We start from the raw sequence: 17402 nt of genomic DNA, 5'->3' as shown, positions 1-17402 counted from the left end.
GGAGAGAGAGAGAGAGAGGGGGAGAGAGAGAGAGTAGGGGGAGAGAGAGAGAGAGTAGGGGGAGAGAGAGAGAGTAGGGGAGAGAGAGAGAGTAGGGAGAGAGAGAGAGTAGGGGAGAGAGAGAGAGAGTAGGGGAGAGAGAGAGAGAGTAGGGGGAGAGAGAGATAGGGGGGAGAGAGAGAGGTAGGGAGAGAGAGAGAGTATAGGGGGAGAGAGAGAGAGGTAGGGGGAGAGAGAGAGAGTGTAGGGGGAGAGAGAGAGAGTGTAGGGGGAGAGAGAGAGAGAGTGTAGGGAGGGAGAGAGAGAGAGTAGGGGGGAGAGAGAGAGAGAGGGGGGGAGAGAGAGAGAGGTAGGGGGAGAGAGAGAGAGAGTGTAGGGGGGAGAGAGAGAGAGAGTGTAGGGGGAGAGAGAGAGAGAGAGAGTAGGGGGAGAGAGAGAGAGAGTGTAGGGGGAGAGAGAGAGAGAGAGGTAGGGGGAGAGAGAGAGAGAGAGTGTAGGGGGGGGAGAGAGAGAGAGAGTGTAGGGGGAGAGAGAGAGAGAGAGTGTAGGGGGAGAGAGAGAGAGAGAGTGTAGGGGGAGAGAGAGAGAGTGTAGGGGGAGAGAGAGAGTGTAGGGGGAGAGAGAGAGAGTGAGGGGGAGAGAGAGAGAGAGAGTGTAGGGGGAGAGAGAGAGAGAGAGTGTAGGGGGAGAGAGAGAGAGAGTGTAGGGGGAGAGAGAGAGAGTAGGGGAGAGAGAGAGAGAGTGTAGGGGGGAGAGAGAGAGAGAGTGTAGGGGGAGAGAGAGAGAGGTAGGGGGAGAGAGAGTAGGGGGAGAGAGAGAGTGTAGGGGAGAGAGAGAGAGTGTAGGGGGAGAGAGAGAGAGTGTAGGGGGAGAGAGAGAGAGTGTAGGGGGAGAGAGAGAGAGTGTAGGGGGAGAGAGAGAGAGGTAGGGGAGAGAGAGAGAGTGTGTAGGGGGAGAGAGAGAGAGTAGGGGGAGAGAGAGTGTAGGGGGAGAGAGAGAGAGAGTAGTAGGGGAGAGAGAGAGAGAGCAGGGGGAGAGAGAGAGAGTGTAGGGGAGAGAGAGAGAGTGTAGGGGGAGAGGAGAGAGAGAGCAGGGGGAGAGAGAGTGTAGGGGGAGAGAGAGAGAGAGAGTAGGGGGAGAGAGAGAGAGTGTAGGGGGAGAGAGAGAGAGAGAGTAGGGGGGAGAGAGAGAGAGGTAGGGGGAGAGAGAGTGTAGGGGGAGAGAGAGAGAGAGTGTAGGGGGAGAGAGAGAGAGAGTGTAGGGGGAGAGAGAGAGAGAGTGTAGGGGAGAGAGAGAGAGGTAGGGGGAGAGAGAGAGAGAGTAGGGGGAGAGAGAGAGAGAGAGTGTAGGGGGAGAGAGAGAGAGAGAGTGTAGGGGGAGAGAGAGACATATATTAGGGGAGAGAGGATTTAGTGTAGGGGGAGAGATAGTGTAGAGAGTGTAGGGGGAGAGAGATATATTGTAGGGGAGAGAGATATAGTGTAGGGGGAGAGATATAGAGTGTATGGGGATAGATAGAGAGTGTAGGGGGAGAGAGAGAGAGTGTAGGGGGAGAGAGAGAGAGTAGGGGGAGAGAGAGAGTGAGAGAGAGAGAGTGTAGGGGGAGAGAGAGAGAGAGGGGTAGGGGGAGAGAGAGAGAGTGTAGGGGGAGAGAGAGAGTAGGGGGAGAGAGAGAGATTAGAGAGAGAGACAGAGAGAGAGGGGGAGAGAGAGAGTAGGGGGAGAGAGAGAGAGTAGGGGGAGAGAGAGAGAGCAGGGGAGAGAGAGAGAGTAGGGGGAGAGAGAGAGAGAGAGGGGGGAGAGAGAGAGAGTAGGGGGAGAGAGAGAGAGTAGGGGAGAGAGAGAGAGAGAGGGGGAGAGAGAGAGAGTGTAGGGGGAAGAGAGAGAGTGTAGGGGGAGAGAGAGAGAGAGAGTAGGGGGAGAGAGAGAGTAGGGGGGAGAGAGAGAGAGTGTAGGGGAGAGAGAGAGAGTGTAGGGGGAGAGAGAGAGAGAGAGAGAGGTGAGGGGAGAGAGAGAGAGAGTAGGGGGGAGAGAGAGAGAGAGAGAGTAGGGAGAGAGAGAGAGACAGGGAGAGAGAGAGAGAGAGGTAGGGGGAGAGAGAGAGTAGGGGGAGAGACAGAGAGAGTAGGGGAGAGACAGAGAGAGTAGGGAGAGAGAGAGAGAGAGAGAGGGGGAGAGAGAGACAGAGAGAGTAGGGGGAGAGAGACAGAGAGAGTAGGGGGGAGAGAGAGAGAGTAGGGGGAGAGAGATGAGAGAGTAGGGGAGAGAGACAGAGAGAGTAGGGGGAGAGAGACAGAGAGAGTAGGGGGGAGAGAGACAGAGAGAGTAGGGGGAGAGAGAGAGAGAGTAGGGGAGAGAGAGAGAGAGTAGGGGAGAGAGAGAGAGAGTAGGGGAGAGAGAGAGAGAGAGGGGGAGAGAGAGAGAGAGGGGGAGAGAGAGAGAGAGTAGGGAGAGAGAGAGAGAGGGGGGAGAGAGAGAGAGTAGGGGAGAGAGGGGAGAGAGAGTAGGGGGAGAGAGAGAGAGTAGGGGGAGAGAGAGAGGGGAGAGAGAGAGATGCAGGGGGAGAGCAGACATATAGAGGGGAGAGAGAGAGAGTAGGGGGAGGAGAGAGGGGGAGAGAGAGAGTAGGGGGAGAGAGAGAGAGGTAGGGGGAGAGAGAGATAGTAGGGGGAGAGAGAGAGAGAGAGGGAGAGAGAGAGAGAGAGGGGAGAGAGAGAGTAGAGGGAGAGAGAGAGTAGAGGGGAGAGAGAGAGAGGAGAGAGAGTAGAGTAGGGAGAGAGAGAGAGAGAGAGAGTAGGGGGAGAGAGAGAGAGAGTAGGGGAGAGAGAGAGAGAGTAGGGGGAGAGAGAGAGAGAGAGGGGAGAGAGAGAGAGAGAGTAGGGAGAGAGAGAGAGAGTAGGGGAGAGAGAGAGAGAGTAGGGAGAGAGAGAGAGTAGGGGGAGAGAGAGAGAGAGAGGGGGAGAGAGAGAGAGGGGGGGGAGAGAGAGGGGGAGAGAGAGAGAGTAGGGGGAGAGAGAGAGAGTAGGGGGAGAGAGAGAGAGTAGAGGGAGAGAGAGAGAGAGGGGAGAGAGAGAGTAGAGGGAGAGAGAGAGTAGAGGGAGAGAGAGTAGAGGGGAGAGAGAGAGAGAGAGAGAGAGAGAGAGGGGGAGAGAGAGTAGGGGGGAGAGAGAGAGAGAGTAGAGGAGAGAGAGAGAGTAGAGGAGAGAGAGTGTAAGGTATTACCAGTGGGTGGTGTGAGCTGGATGTTGTGCTTCTGGCAATATCCCTTGGGTAGGATGGCATGGGAGGAAGCATGGTAGCAGAACCAGTCAGACCCATCTCCCGACCCATCTGTGCCATCAATGCCCACCATCAAGTAGCCATCCAACAGCACCTGGGAGAAAGAGAGAGTAACAGTTACCTTGCTACTAGACTCGATTTCAAGGTAATCCAAGATGGCGTAGCAGTCGGACGTGTTTTTTGTCTTATCCTGTGTAAATAATTGTTTTCCTCGTTTTCCCCCCATATTTTTTCGTATATATTTTAATCTCAATTTTCATTTACGGACTGAATATACTCTCCTCCAACCCGCCTCACCCAATGTGGTACGGATCTGCTATTTTTATACTTTAGAACCGGAACCCCCATCAGAAGCTAGCCAGCTAACTAGCTAGTAGTCAGTTAGCCACTGCAAGGGGTCTTCACCGTTGACTCGGACACCAGCCAGCCTCAGCTCGGTCAATACCTGCCAGACTGCACAGCGCGATATCAACCCAGAGCATATCGGACTGTTTTTACTCAACCACATCTCCGGATTCCTACAGCAAGCTCTGGACCTTTACACCGGATCATCGCACCTAGCTAGCTGAAATCCGAGTGGCTACTCCTGGCGAACGTCTTTGTCCCGAAGCAAGCAGCAGTTAGACTTGAGCTAGCCTCGAGCTAGGCCCATCTCCTGGCTAGCCGAAGAGGTCCATCAGCTAATTCTTGGGCTACAATACCTCTTCTGCCAATTGGCCTGGACCCTTTATTGCCGACACGGAGCCCCGCCGATCCATCACGACTGGTCTGCCGACGTAATCGTCCGAGGTGGTTTCAACAGGCTTTTCCGTTGCGACGTCGTCGAAAATCCATCTGCTGGCCACGGCCCACTAGTTTTCTGAATTACCGTGTCTCCAGCTCGCCAAGCATAGTAGCAACTACCGAATGGCTCCCTGACTCACCCATTGCTGCTCATTGGACCCTATGATCACTCGGCTACTCATGCCTCTCCCTAATGTCAATATGCCTGTCAACTGCTGTTTAGGTTAGTTATTATTGTTTTATTTCACTTGTCGCACCCTCCACACATGCGAAGACCTCACCTGGCTTAACTGGTGCCTCCAGAGACGCAACCGCTCTCATCGTTACTCTGCCTCGGTTTACCTCCACTGTACTCACATCCTACCACACCCTTGTCTGTACATTATGCCCTGAATCTGTTCTACCACGCCCAGAAATCTGCTCCTTTTATTCTCTGTCCCCAACGCACGAGACGACCAGTTCTTACATCCTTTAGCCGTACCCTTATCCTACTCCTCCTCTGTTCCTCTGGTGATGTAGAGGTTAACCTAGACCCTGTTGCCTCCAGCATCACACCAAGGTGCTCTCATTGGTTGACTCCTGTAACCGTAAAAGCCTTGGTTTCATCCATGTTAACATCAGAAGCCTCCTCCATAAGTTAGCTTTATTCACTGCTTTAGCACGCTCCTCCATCCCAGACGTCCTAGCCATGTCTGTATCCTGGCTTAGGAAGGCAACCAACATTTTTGACATTTCCATCCCTAATTACAACATTTTCCGTCAAGACAGAAGTGCTAAAGGGGACGGAATTGCAATCTACTGTAGAGATAGCCTGCAGAGTTCTGTCATACTATCCAGGTCTATGCCCAAACAGTTTGAGCTTCTACTTTTAAAAGATCCATCTCTCCAGAAATACGTCCCTCACTGTTGCCGCTTGTTATAGACCCCCTCAGCTCCCAGCTGTGCCCTGGACACCATTTGTGAATTGATAGCCCCCCATCTATCGTCAGAGATCGTACTGCTAGGTGACCTAAATTGGGATATGCTTAACACTCTGGACGTCCTACAATCAAAGCTAGATGCCCTCAATCTCACACAAGTTATCAAGGAACCTACACCAGGTACAACCCCAAATCCGTAAAACATGGGCACCCTCATAGATATCATCCTGATCAACTTGCCCTCTAAATACACCTCTGCTGTTTTCAACCAGGATCTCAGCAATCACTGCCTCATTGTCTGCGTCCGTAGTGGGTCCGTGGTCAAACGACCACCCCTAATCACTGTCAAACGCTTCCTAAAACACTTTTGCACACAGGCCTTTCTAATCGACTTGGCCCAGGTATCCTGGAAGGATATTGACCTCATCTCGTCAGTAGAGGATGCCTGGTTGTTCCTTAAAAGTGCTTTCCTCACCATCTTAAATAAGCATGCCCCTTTCAAAAAATGTAGAACTAAGAATAGATATAGCCCGTGGTTCACTCCAGACCTGACTGCCCTTGACCAGCACAAAAACACCCTGGCGTACTGCACTAGCTTCGAATATTCCCCACAATATGCAACTTTTCAGGGAAGTCAGGAACCAATACATGCAGTCAGTTGGGACAGAAATTTCAAACAGAAATTTGCATTCTGCAACACTAATTCCACAAAGTTTGGGGACACTGTAAAGTCCATGGAGAATAAGAGTACCTCCTCCCAGCTGCCCACTGCACTGAGACTAGGAAATACTGTCACCACTGATAAATCCACGATAATCGAGAATTTCAATATTGCACCTGGCAATCCCAAACCCGGCCAACAGCTCCGCACCCCCCCGCGCTTCTCCTTCACCCAAATCCAGACAGCTGATGTTCTGAAAGAGCTGCAAAATCTGGATCCCTACAAATCAGCTTGGCTAGACAATCTGGACCCTCTCTTCCTAAAATGATCTGCTGCCATTGTTGAATTCCCTATTACTAGTCTATTCAACCTCTCTTCGTATCGTCTGAGATTCCTAAAGATTGGAAAGTGGCCTCGGTCATCCCCCTCTTCAAAGGGGGAGACACTCTAGAGCCAAACTGTTACAGACCTATATCCATCCTGCCCTGCCTTTCTTAAGTCTTCAAAAGCCAAGTGAACAAACAGTTCCCTGACCATTTTGAATCCCCCCATACCTTCTCCGCTATGCAATCTGGTTTCCGAGCTGGTCACGGGTGTACCTCAGCCACGCTCAAGGTCGTAAATGACATCATAACTGCAATCGATAAAAGACAGTACTGTACAGCCGTCTTCATCAACCTGGCCAAGGCTTTCGACTCTGTCAATCACTGTATTCTTATCGGCAGACCTCAACAGCCTTGGTATCTCGAATGACTGCCTCGCCTGATTCACTAACTACTTCTCAGATAGAGTTCAGTGTGTCAAATTGGAGGGCCTGTTGTCCGGACCTCTGGCAGTCTAAGGGGTGCAACAGGGTTCAACTCTCGGGCCAACTTTTTTCTCTGTATATATCAAAAATGTCGCTCTTGCTGCGGGTGATTCTACGCAGATGACACCATTCTGTATACATCTGGCCCTTCTTTGGACACTGTTAACAACCCTCCAGACGAGCTTCAACGCCATACAACACTCCTTCCGTGGCCTCCAACTGCTCTTAAATGCTTGTAAAACTAAATGCATGCTCTTCAACTGATCGCTGCCAGCACCCGCCTGCCCGACTAGCATCACTACTCTGGACGGTTCTGACTTAGAATATGTGGACAACTATAAATACCTAGGTGTCTGGCTAGACTGTAAACTCTCCTTCCAGACTCACAATAAGCATCTACAATCCAAAGTTAAATCTAGAATTGGCTTGCTATTTCGCAACAAAGCCTCCTTCACTCATGCTGCCAAACATACCCTTGTAAAACTGACTACCCTACCGATCCTTGACTTTGGCGATGTCATATACAAAATAGCCTCCAACACTTGACTCAACAAATTGGACGTAGTCTATCACAGTGCCATCTGTTTTGTCACCAAAGCCCCATATACTACCCACCACTGCGACCTGTATGCTGTCATTGGCTGGCCCTCACTACATATCCATAGCCAAACCCACTGGCTCCAGGTCATCTGTAAGTCTTTGCGAGGTAAAGCTCTGCCTTATCTATGCTCACTGGTCACCATAGCAACACCCACCCGTAGCATGCGCTCCAGCAGGTATATTTCACTGGTCATCCCCAAAGCGAACACCTCCTTTGGCCGCCTTTCCTTCCAGTTCTCTGCTACCAATGACTGGAACAAATTGCAAAAATCACTGAAGTTGGAGACTTATATCTCCCTCACTAACTTTAAGCACCAGCTGTCAGAGCAGCTTTCGATCGCTGCAGCTGTACACAGCCCATCTGTAAATAGCCCATCCAACCAACTACCTTCCTCATCCCCATATTTGTTTTTCTGCTCTTTTGCACACCAGTATTTCTACTTGCACATCATCCTCACATATATCACTCCAGTGTAAATTGCTAAATTGTAATTACTTCGCCACTGTTGGCCTATTTATTGTCTTACCTTCTTACTTCATTTGCACACACTGTATACAGATTTTTCTATTGTGTTATTGATTGTACATTTGTTTATCCCATGTGTAACTCTGTTGTGTTTGTCGCACTGCTTTGCTTTATCTTGGCCAGGTCGCAGTTGTAAATGAGAACTTGTTCTCAACTGGCCTACCTGGTTAAATAAAAGGTGAAAAAAATATATTTATTTTTAACAGGTTGAATCACAAGTTTGCTGGACAGAAGAAGGAAAAATCCTTGGGGAAAACTTGGCATCAGTCTGCTTTCCAACGGACACTGGGAGACAAATTCACATTTCATCAGGACAATAACCTAAAACACAAGGCCAAATCTACAGTGGAGTTGTTTACCAAGACATAATTGAATGTTCCTGAGTGGCTGAGTTTCAGTTTTGACTTAAAATCAGCTTTAAAATATATGACAAGACATGAAAATGACTGTCTAGCAAAGATCAATAACCAACTTGTTTTTTAAAGAATGTGCAAATATTGTACTATCCAGGTGTGCAAAGCTCTTAGAGACTTACCCAGAAAGACTCACGTGCTATAATCACTGCCAAAGGGGATTCTAACATGCATTGAATAATTATCTAAAATCAAGATAGAACACCAATTTATTTTTCATATTATTATTTCTTCCTTTGAAATTAGAGTATTTTGTGTAGATCGTTGACAAAAATTTACAATTAAATCCATTTTAATCCCTAATTTAATACACTATAAGTACATTTGTGCAAATACTTATGACACCCTCAAATGGAGGGACTAGATACATAGTGCTTTAATTTCTAAACCGAAAAACATATGAAAATACCCTCAAATAAAAGGTGACATTCTGTTCTGTCACCTCATATAAAACATTTAATATCAAGTCCAAAATGTTGGAGTATAGAGCCAAATTAAGTGTACATAGACAATATTAGTTCAAAGATCACAGCATTGCAGCCAAGAATGAGAATTCTCTCAATCATTACCTTGTGTATAGTAGCCACACAGATGTTGCCCAGGTTTACAGGATTGATGGCCTCCAGCTTCATTCCCACCTCAAAGAAGCCTCCTTCCATGTACACAGTCCTGGGCTGTGGGGGGGTCATAGAGAGGCATAACAGTGTTATAAAAGTCCAGTCATGAAACAAGCCGTTGTGGCATGCAGAATCACAGCACTCTATTTTTGCTTCTTTTGCAGACTCCTCTGGTGTTTGTCAAACCATCAACAAATGAGCTATAGATAGACATTGATTAATGTGATCAGTCTGTATACTGACCTTCTTAAACAGCATGGGGACGCTATCACAGTACACCTTACGGAATGTTGGGTGGTCAACGTCTGGGGAAGAACGTTTCATATTATCAACCTTCAACTTTATCAACATAGAAAACAACCCCCCCCCCGTGCACAAGTTGGTTTAATCCTGTACCAGCCAGTTTGATGACATGACCCACTTTGCTGGACCAGCCCACTGGGTGCAGAAGGGGGCTCCACATATGGCACCAGACATCAGAGAGGGGCTCCCCTTTGGCCTCCTGCTCCCCGTCCTCATAGACCAGTCTTAGGCGGCCTCCGGTCACAGTGTCCACCACTGCCAGCCGTGTCTGGCTCACCAGAGTGCGGTCCACCACCTCCACACGCATGCCAGTACGGAACGGACACTTCATACTCTCGGCCAGCTAAGAGGGAGGAAGGAGATTGTGAGAGAGGGGGAGAAACATGCAGAGAGAGAAGGGAAGGCCATTACAGAGACAAGGGGCAGTGGTGGAGAGATGTGGTAATTTGGTTGGTTCTACCACAAAGAAAAAGTATGTCTGACACACGTTACCTTCATATAGAAGTCCACAGGCAAAGTTCTGGCTCCAACCAGCCGGTTCATCAGATACTCCTTCCAGTCAGAGATGTTCTGGTGCACAGCTAGAAAAGGGACACACAACCAATAGTGTGCATTCGGAAACTATTCAGACCCCTTCAATTTTTCCACATTTTGTTACGTTACAGCCTTATTCTAAAATTGATTAAATTGTTAGTTTTTCTCATCAATCTACACATAATACCCCATAATGACAAAGCAAAAACAGATTTAGAAATGTTGTTTGCAAATTTCTAAATATAAAAAACTGAAATATTACATTAAACATAAGTATTCAGACCCTTTACTCAGTACTTTGTTGAAGCACCTTTGGCAGCAACTACAGCCTTGAGTCTTCTTAGGTATGACGCTACAAGCGTCGCACACCTGTATTTGGGGAGTTTCTCACATTCTTCCCTGTAGATTTGCTCAAGCTCTGTCAGATTGGATGGGGAGTGTCGCTGCACAGCTATTTTCAGGTCAATGGCTGGGCCACTCAAGGATATTGAGACTTGTCCCGAAACCACTCCTGCGTTGTCCTGTTGGAAGGTGAACCGTCACCCCAGCCCGAGGTCCTGAGCATTCTGGAGCAGGTTTTCATCAAGAATCTCTCTGTACTTTGCTTCGTTAGGATCGAGGGAAAGATTGACTAGCCTCCCAGTCCCTGCCACTGAAAAACATCCCCATAGCATGATGCTGCCACCCCCATGCATCACCGTAGGGATGTTGCCAGTTTTCCTCCAGACATGACGCTTGGCATTCAGGACAAAGAGTTAAATCTTGGTTTCATCAGACCAGAGAATCTTGTTTTCTTAGCTCTAGGAAGAGTCTTGGTGGGTCCAAATTTCTTCCATGTACGAATGATGGTGGCCACTGTGTTCTTGGGGACTTTCAATGCTGCAGACATGTTTTGGAACACTTCCCCAGATCTGTGCCTGGACACAATCCTGTCTCTGAGATCTATGGACAATTCCTTCGACCTCATGGGTTGGTTTTTGCTGTGTCATGCACTGTCAACTGTGGGACCTTATATAGACAGGTATGCTTTTCCAAATCATGTCAAATCAAAATCAAACTTTATTTGTCATGTGCCGAACACAACAGACCTTACCGTGTAATGCTTACTTACAAGCCCTTAACCAACAATGCAGTTCAAGAAAGAGTTCAGTTTATTTGGTAAATATTTTCTTAAGTAAAAAAAATAATTAAAAAACAATAAAATAACAATAACGAGGCTATATACAGGGGGTACCTGTACAGAGTCAATGTGCTGGGGGTACAGGTTAGTTAATTGTACACATAAGTACTGGTAAAAATGACTATGCATAGATAAGTAAATAGTCCGGGTAGCCATTTGATTAATTGTTCAGCAGTCTCATGGCTTGGGGGTAGAAGCTGTTACGGAGCCCTTTGGTCCTAGACTTGGTAATCCGGTACTGCTTGCCGTGTGGTAGCAGAGAGAACATTCTATGACTTGGGTGACCGGAGTCTTTGACAATTTTTTGGACACCGACTAGTATATAGGTACTGGGTGGCAGGAACTTGGCCCCAGTGATGTACTGGGCTGTACGCACTACCCTCTTTAGCGCCTTCAAGGTCAGATAACGAGCGGTTGCCATACCAGCCCGTGATGCAACCAGTCAGGATGCTCCTGATGGTGGAGCTATAGAACGTTGAGGATCTGGGGACCCATGACAAATCTTTTCAGTCTCCTGAGGTGGGAAAAGGTGTTGTCATGCCTTCTTCACGACTGTCTAGGTGTGTTTGGACCATGATAGTTTGTTGGTGATGTGGACACCAAGGAACTTGGAAACTCTCAACCAGCTCCACTACAGCTCCGTCAATGTTAATGAGGGCCTGTTTGGCCATCCTTTTCCTGTAGACCACGATCAGCTCCTTTGTCTTGCTCACATTGAGGGAGAGGTTATTGTCCTGGCAGTCTCTGACCTCCCTATAGGCTGTCTCATCATGGTCGGTAATCAGGCCTACCACTGTTGTCATCAGCAAACTTAATGATGGTGTTGGAGTCGTGTTTGGTCACACAGTCGTGGGTGAACAGGGAGCACAGGAGGGGACTAAGCACGCACCCTTGAGGGGCTCCAGTGTTGAGAATCAGACGTGTTGGCATACGTGTTGTTGCCTACCTGTACCACTTGGGGGCATCCCGTCAGGAAGTCCAGGATCCAGTTGCAGAGGGAGGTGTTTAGTCCAAGGGTCCTTAGCTCAGTGATGATCTCTGTGGGCACTATGGTGTTGAACGCAATCAATTGAATTAACCACAGGTGGACTCCAAGTTTGATAAACATCTAGATGAAACCGGAAGCTCCTGAGCTCAATTTCAAGTCTCATTGCTATTTGTTTTGAGTGCATTACTTTTAATAAAAAAAATAAAAAAATGTATACTTATTTTTATTGGCAATTTTATTTAACCAGGTAGGCTAGTTGAGAACAAGTTCTCATTCGCAACTGCGACCTGGCCAAGATAAAACATAGCAATTCGACACATACAACAACAAAGAGTTACACATGGAATAAACAAAACATACAGTCAATAATACAGCAGAAAAAAAGAAAACAAAAAGTCTATATACAGTGAGAGTAAATGAGATAAGATAAGGGAGTTAAGGAAATAGGCAGGCCACGGTGGCAAAGTAATTACAATATAGCAATTAAAACACTGGAATTGTAGATGTGCAGAAGATGAATGTGCAAGTAGAGATACTGGGGTGCAAAGGAGCAAGATAAATAAATACAGTATGGGGATGAGGTAGATAGCCCATCTGTAAACAGCCCATCTATGTACAGGTGCAGTGATCTGCGAGCTGCTCTGACAGCTGGTGCTTAAAGCTATTGAGGGAGGAAAGAGTCTCCAGCTTCAGAGATTTTTGCAGTTTGTTCCAGTCATTGGCAGCAGAGAACTGGAAGGGAAGGCGACCAAATTGGAATTGGCTTTGGAGGTGACCAGTGAGATATATCTGCTGGAGCGCGTGCTACGAGTGGGTGCTGCTATGGTGGCCAGTGAGCTGAGATAAGGCGGGGCTTTACCTAGCAGAGACTTGTAGATGACCTGGAGCCAGTGAGTTTGGCGACGAGTATGAAGCGAGGGCCAACCAACGAGAGCGTACAGGTCGCAGTGGTGAGTAGTATATGGGGCTTTGGTGACAAAACGGATGGCACTGTGATAGACTGCATTCAATTTGTTGAGTAGAGTGTTGGAGGCTATTTTATAGATGACGTCGCCAAAGTCGAGGATCAGTAGGATGGTCAGTTTTACAAGGTTATGTTTGGCAGCATGAGTGAAGGATGCTTTGTTGAGATATAGGAAGCCGATTTTAGATTTAATTTTGGATTGGAAATGCTTAATGTGAGTCTGGAAGGAGAGTTTACAGTCTAAACAGACACCTAGGTATTTGTAGTTGTCCACATATTCTAAGTCAGAGCCGTCCAGAGTAGTGATGCTAGTCGGACGGGCGGGAAGGTGCGGGCAGTGATCGATTGAATAGCATGCATTTAGTTTTACTTGCATTTAAGAGCAGTTGGAGGCCACGGAAGGAGAGTTGTATGGCATTGAAGCTCATCTGGAGGTTAGTTAACAGTGTCCAAAGAGGGGCCAGAAGTATACAGAATGGTGTCGTCTGCGCAGGGGTGGATCAGAGAATCACCAGCAGCAAGAGCGACATTATTGATGTATACAGAGAAGAGAGTCGGCCCGAGAATTGAACCCTCTGGCACCCCCATAGAGACTGCCAGAGGTCCGGACAACAGGCCCTCCGATTTGACACACTGAACTCTGTCTGAGAAGTAGTTGGTGAACCAGGCGAGGCAGCCATTTGAAAAACCAAGGCTGGCTGTTGTCTGCCAATAAGAATGTGGTGATTGACAGAGTCGAAAGCCTTGACCAGGTCGATGAAGATGGCTGCACAGTAATGTCTCGTATCGATGGCGGTTATGATATCGTTTAGGACCTTGAGCGTGGCTGAGGTGCACCCATGACCAGCTCTGAAACCAGATTGCATAGTGGAGAAGGTACAGTGGGATTCTAAATGGTCGGTAATCGGTTTGTTAACTTGGCTTTCGAAGACCTTAGAAAGACAGAGTAGAATAGATTTGTAGGGGTCCAGATTTTGCAGCTCTTTCAGAACATCAGCTATCTAGATTTGGGTGAATATAAAGAAACACAAATTACAACTTGAACAGGTACATCCTTTTATCCCCTTATACTTATTGAAACACCTCCCTCCCCTTAACAAAAGCAGCACACGTAAAATTTAATAAAACATACAATTGGAAATAATAAATATACGCACATATGCACACATACAGTACCAGTCAAAAGTTGACATCTACTCATTCAAGGGTTTTTATTTATTTGTACTATTGTCTACAGTGTAGAATAATAGAAGACATCAACACTAGGCAAAAAACACATGGAATCATGTAGTAACCAAAAAAGTGCTAAACAAATCAAAATATATTTTAGATTCTTCAAAGTAGCCATCCTTTGCTTTGATGACAGCTTTGCACACTCTTGGCATTCTCTCAACCAGACTCATGATGTAGTCACCTTGACTTAATTTAAACTAACACCTGTTGAAAATTAATGCGTTTGAGACAATTTTGTTGTGACAAGGTAGGGGCGGTATACAGAAGACCAAGTCTTTTTACCAAAATGTAAAGAACTTCTTCAAGTGCAGTTGCAAAAACCATCAAGCGCTATGATGAAACTGGCTCTCATGAGAACCACCACAGGAAACCCTAACCCAGAGTTCATTAGAGTTACCAGCCTCAGAAGTTGCAGCCCAAATAAAGTTGAAGTCTGACGTTTACAGCTTAGCCAAATACATTTTTTTTTTTAAACGCAGTTTTTCACAATTCCTGACATTTAATCCTAGTAAAAATTCCCTGTCTTAGGCTAATTAGAATCACCACTTTATTTTAAGAGTGTGAAATGTCAGAATAATAGTAGAGAGAATGATTTATTTCAGCTTTTATTTCCTTCATCACATTCCCAGTGGGTCAGAAGTTTACAAACACTCAATTAGTATTTGGTAGCATTGCCTTTAAATTGTTTAACTTGGGTCAAACGTTTCAGGTAGCCTTCCACAAGCTTCCCACAATAAGTTGGGTGATTTTTGACCCATTCCTCCTGACAGAGCAGGTGTAACGGAGTCAGGTTTGTAGGCCTCCTTGCACGCACACACTTTTTCAGTTCTGCCCACATATTTTCTATAGGATGAGGTCAGGGCTTTGTGATGGCCACTCCAATACCTTGACGTTGTTGTCATCAAGCCATTTTGCCACAACTTTGGAAGTATGCTTGGGGTCATTGTCCATTTGGAAGACCCATTTGCGACCAACCTTTAACTTCCTGACTGTTGTCTTGAGATAATTTCCATGCCTCATGATGCCATTTATTTTGTGAAGTGCACCAGTCCTTCCTGCAGCAAAGCACCCCCACAACATGATGCTGCCACCCCCGTGCTTCACGGTTGGGATGGTGTTCTTCGGCTTGCAAGCCTCCCCCTTTTTCCTCCAAACATAACAATGGTCATTATGGACAAACAGTTCTATTTTTGTTTCTTCAGACCAGAGGACATTTATCCAAAAAGTATGATCTTTGTCCCCATGTGCAGTTGTAAACTGTAGTCTGGATTTTTTTATGGCGGTTTAGGAGCAATGGCTTCTTCCTTGATGAGCTGCCTTTCAGGTTATGTCGATATAGGACTCATTTTACTGTGGAAATAGATAGTTTTGTACCCGTTTCCTCCAGCATCTTCACGGAATTTTCCAAGCTGTTTAAAGGCACAGTCAACTTAGAGTATGTAAACTTTCTGGCCCACTGGAATTGTGATACAGTGAATTATAAGTGAAATGATCTGTCTGTAAACAATTGTTGGAACAACAAAAGTAGATGTCCTGACAGACTTGCCAAAACTATAGTTTGTTAACAATAAATTTGTGTTTAAATGACTAAGACATTTAAGTGTATGTAATCTTCTGACTTCAACTGTAAATGCTTCAGAGTTCAAGTAGCAGACACATCTCAACATCAACTGTTCAGCGGAGACTGCGTGAATCAGGCCTTCATGATCGAATTGCTGCAAAGAAACCACTATTAAAGAACACCAATAATAAGAAGAGACTTGCTTGAGCCAAGAAACACGAGCAATGGACATTAGACCGGTGGAAATCTGTCTGATGAGTCCAAATTAGAGATTTTTGGTTCCAACCGCCGTGACTTTGTGAGACGCAGAGTAGGTGGACAGATGATCTTTGCATGGGTGGTTCCCACCGTGAAGCATGGAGGAGGAGGTGTGATGGTGCTTTGCTGGTGACACCCTCTGTGATTTATTTAGAATTCAAGGCACACTTAACCAGCATGGCTACCACAGCATTCTGCAAGCGATACGCCATCCCATCTAGTTTGCGCTTAGCAGGACTATAATTTGTTTATCAACAGGACAATGATCCAACACAATTCCAGGCTGTGTGAGGGCTATGTATGTCTAAGAGTGTGTAAAGCTGTCATTAAGGCAAAGGGTGGCTACTTTGAAGAATCTCAAATATATTTTGATTCGTTTAACACTTTTTTGGTTACTACATGATTCCATATGTGTTATTTCATTGTTTTGATGTCTTCACTATGATTGTACAATGTCAAAAAAAATGTAAATAAAGAAAAACCCTTGTACATGCACAAAACTAAATCTAAAATATCAAAACATGCTATGCCTTCCCTCCCACACCCTCTCATTTCCCCTGTTGGCCAACATTCATACTCCTGATAAATGGAAGGCTACTGTTCAAAAAAGGGAATTAAAAGGCTGCCATCTCAAGAAAACATTATCAGTACAACCTCTCAAAGTGTTTTGGTCAATATCTAGAATTTTAGAGAGAGTATTAAAAAAGAATGACCAACACTCAGACATCTTAGAACATGAATAAAACATATGGGTGTGGTCTGCCGAAGTGATTGAACATCTATCACGTGTCATTTGTGTCTGGGAGGAATTTTCTTTGGTGTAGTGAATTCTGTGCAAGACCTTGAACTGAATGAAACTTAACCGAGCATATGGAGTTAAGCCTAAGGGCCTCCTTGTTGATTGGAGAGGGTTCAGAGGAAAGCATAATATCATATCATCTAGAAATCAGAAACCTAGGTCAAGGTTCATTTTAACAGATTGGATTCTGCCAGCTAAGAAGAGAGGCAGACTATCCAAGCGTTGTAAGTCTGCTTTAACTCATGTGACTAGACTTGCTAAGTTTATTTTATGGAGGGTAGCCAGAGAATGTGTTATATTCACACCTCAATAGGAAAAACCAGAGGGCAACAGACGTAAAGGCAGTGGGGTTGATGGGAAAGCATTCATTTTTCTGAATGTTCAATTTGTAACCTGAGAATGATCCAAATGTGTTTAAAAAATGCATCGTTATCGACAGAGTTCACAGAGTTAGTGATATATAATAGTAGATAATCTGCGTACAGTGACACTGTGTTCTTCACCAGCTCGGTGGATTGCAGTGAAAGATGATGATCATCATCATTAAGGCCAAGGAAAGCAATTCTATTGCAAGTGAAAAAAGGAGTGGGGACATAAGGCACCCTTGACGGGTCCCTCTGGATAGGCGGAAGTATTTGAATGTTGAGAGTTGGTGTGTGCGCGAGCTGTAGGAGCAGAATAGAGCATACGTATCCGTGAGATGAAATTGGACCCAAAACCAAATCTTATCAAAACTGAAATGAATAATCCCACTCCACTAGGTCGAAAGCCTTCTCTGCATCAAGAGAAGCAACCATTTCAGGGTCAGGAGAGAGAAGGAGAGAGTATAAATGTTCAAAAGCCGACATACATTGGAAAACAGTTGTCACCCTTTGATGAAACCTATTTGATCATCAGATATGTCATCCTGGAGCCAGGGTTCCAACCGGCATGCTAGAACCTTAAACTATTAGCTAACATCAGAGCTCAAAAGTG

The 17402-nt window shown here is 46.1% G+C and overlaps 1 protein-coding gene across 1 annotated transcript in view; it reads right to left on the bottom strand.

Moving 5' to 3' along the window:
• Positions 1–17402, bottom strand: part of l3mbtl2 (L3MBTL histone methyl-lysine binding protein 2) — a 39366-nt gene that overhangs the window by 15019 nt on the left and 6945 nt on the right. Inside the window, exons 9-13 of the mRNA XM_042328421.1 lie at positions 9403–9491; positions 9004–9253; positions 8851–8912; positions 8560–8664; positions 3165–3373 (exon numbers count right to left, since the gene is read on the bottom strand). Of these exons, the coding sequence (XP_042184355.1) occupies positions 3165–3373; positions 8560–8664; positions 8851–8912; positions 9004–9253; positions 9403–9491 (715 nt within the window). The remainder of the gene's footprint in view (positions 1–3164; positions 3374–8559; positions 8665–8850; positions 8913–9003; positions 9254–9402; positions 9492–17402) is intronic.

This window comes from Oncorhynchus tshawytscha, linkage group LG01 (assembly GCF_018296145.1).
Source record: "Oncorhynchus tshawytscha isolate Ot180627B linkage group LG01, Otsh_v2.0, whole genome shotgun sequence".
NCBI classification, from domain to species: Eukaryota; Metazoa; Chordata; class Actinopteri; order Salmoniformes; family Salmonidae; genus Oncorhynchus; species Oncorhynchus tshawytscha.
Note: the sequence above shows the minus strand (reverse complement) of the source record. Positions and strands in the feature narration are given on the sequence as shown.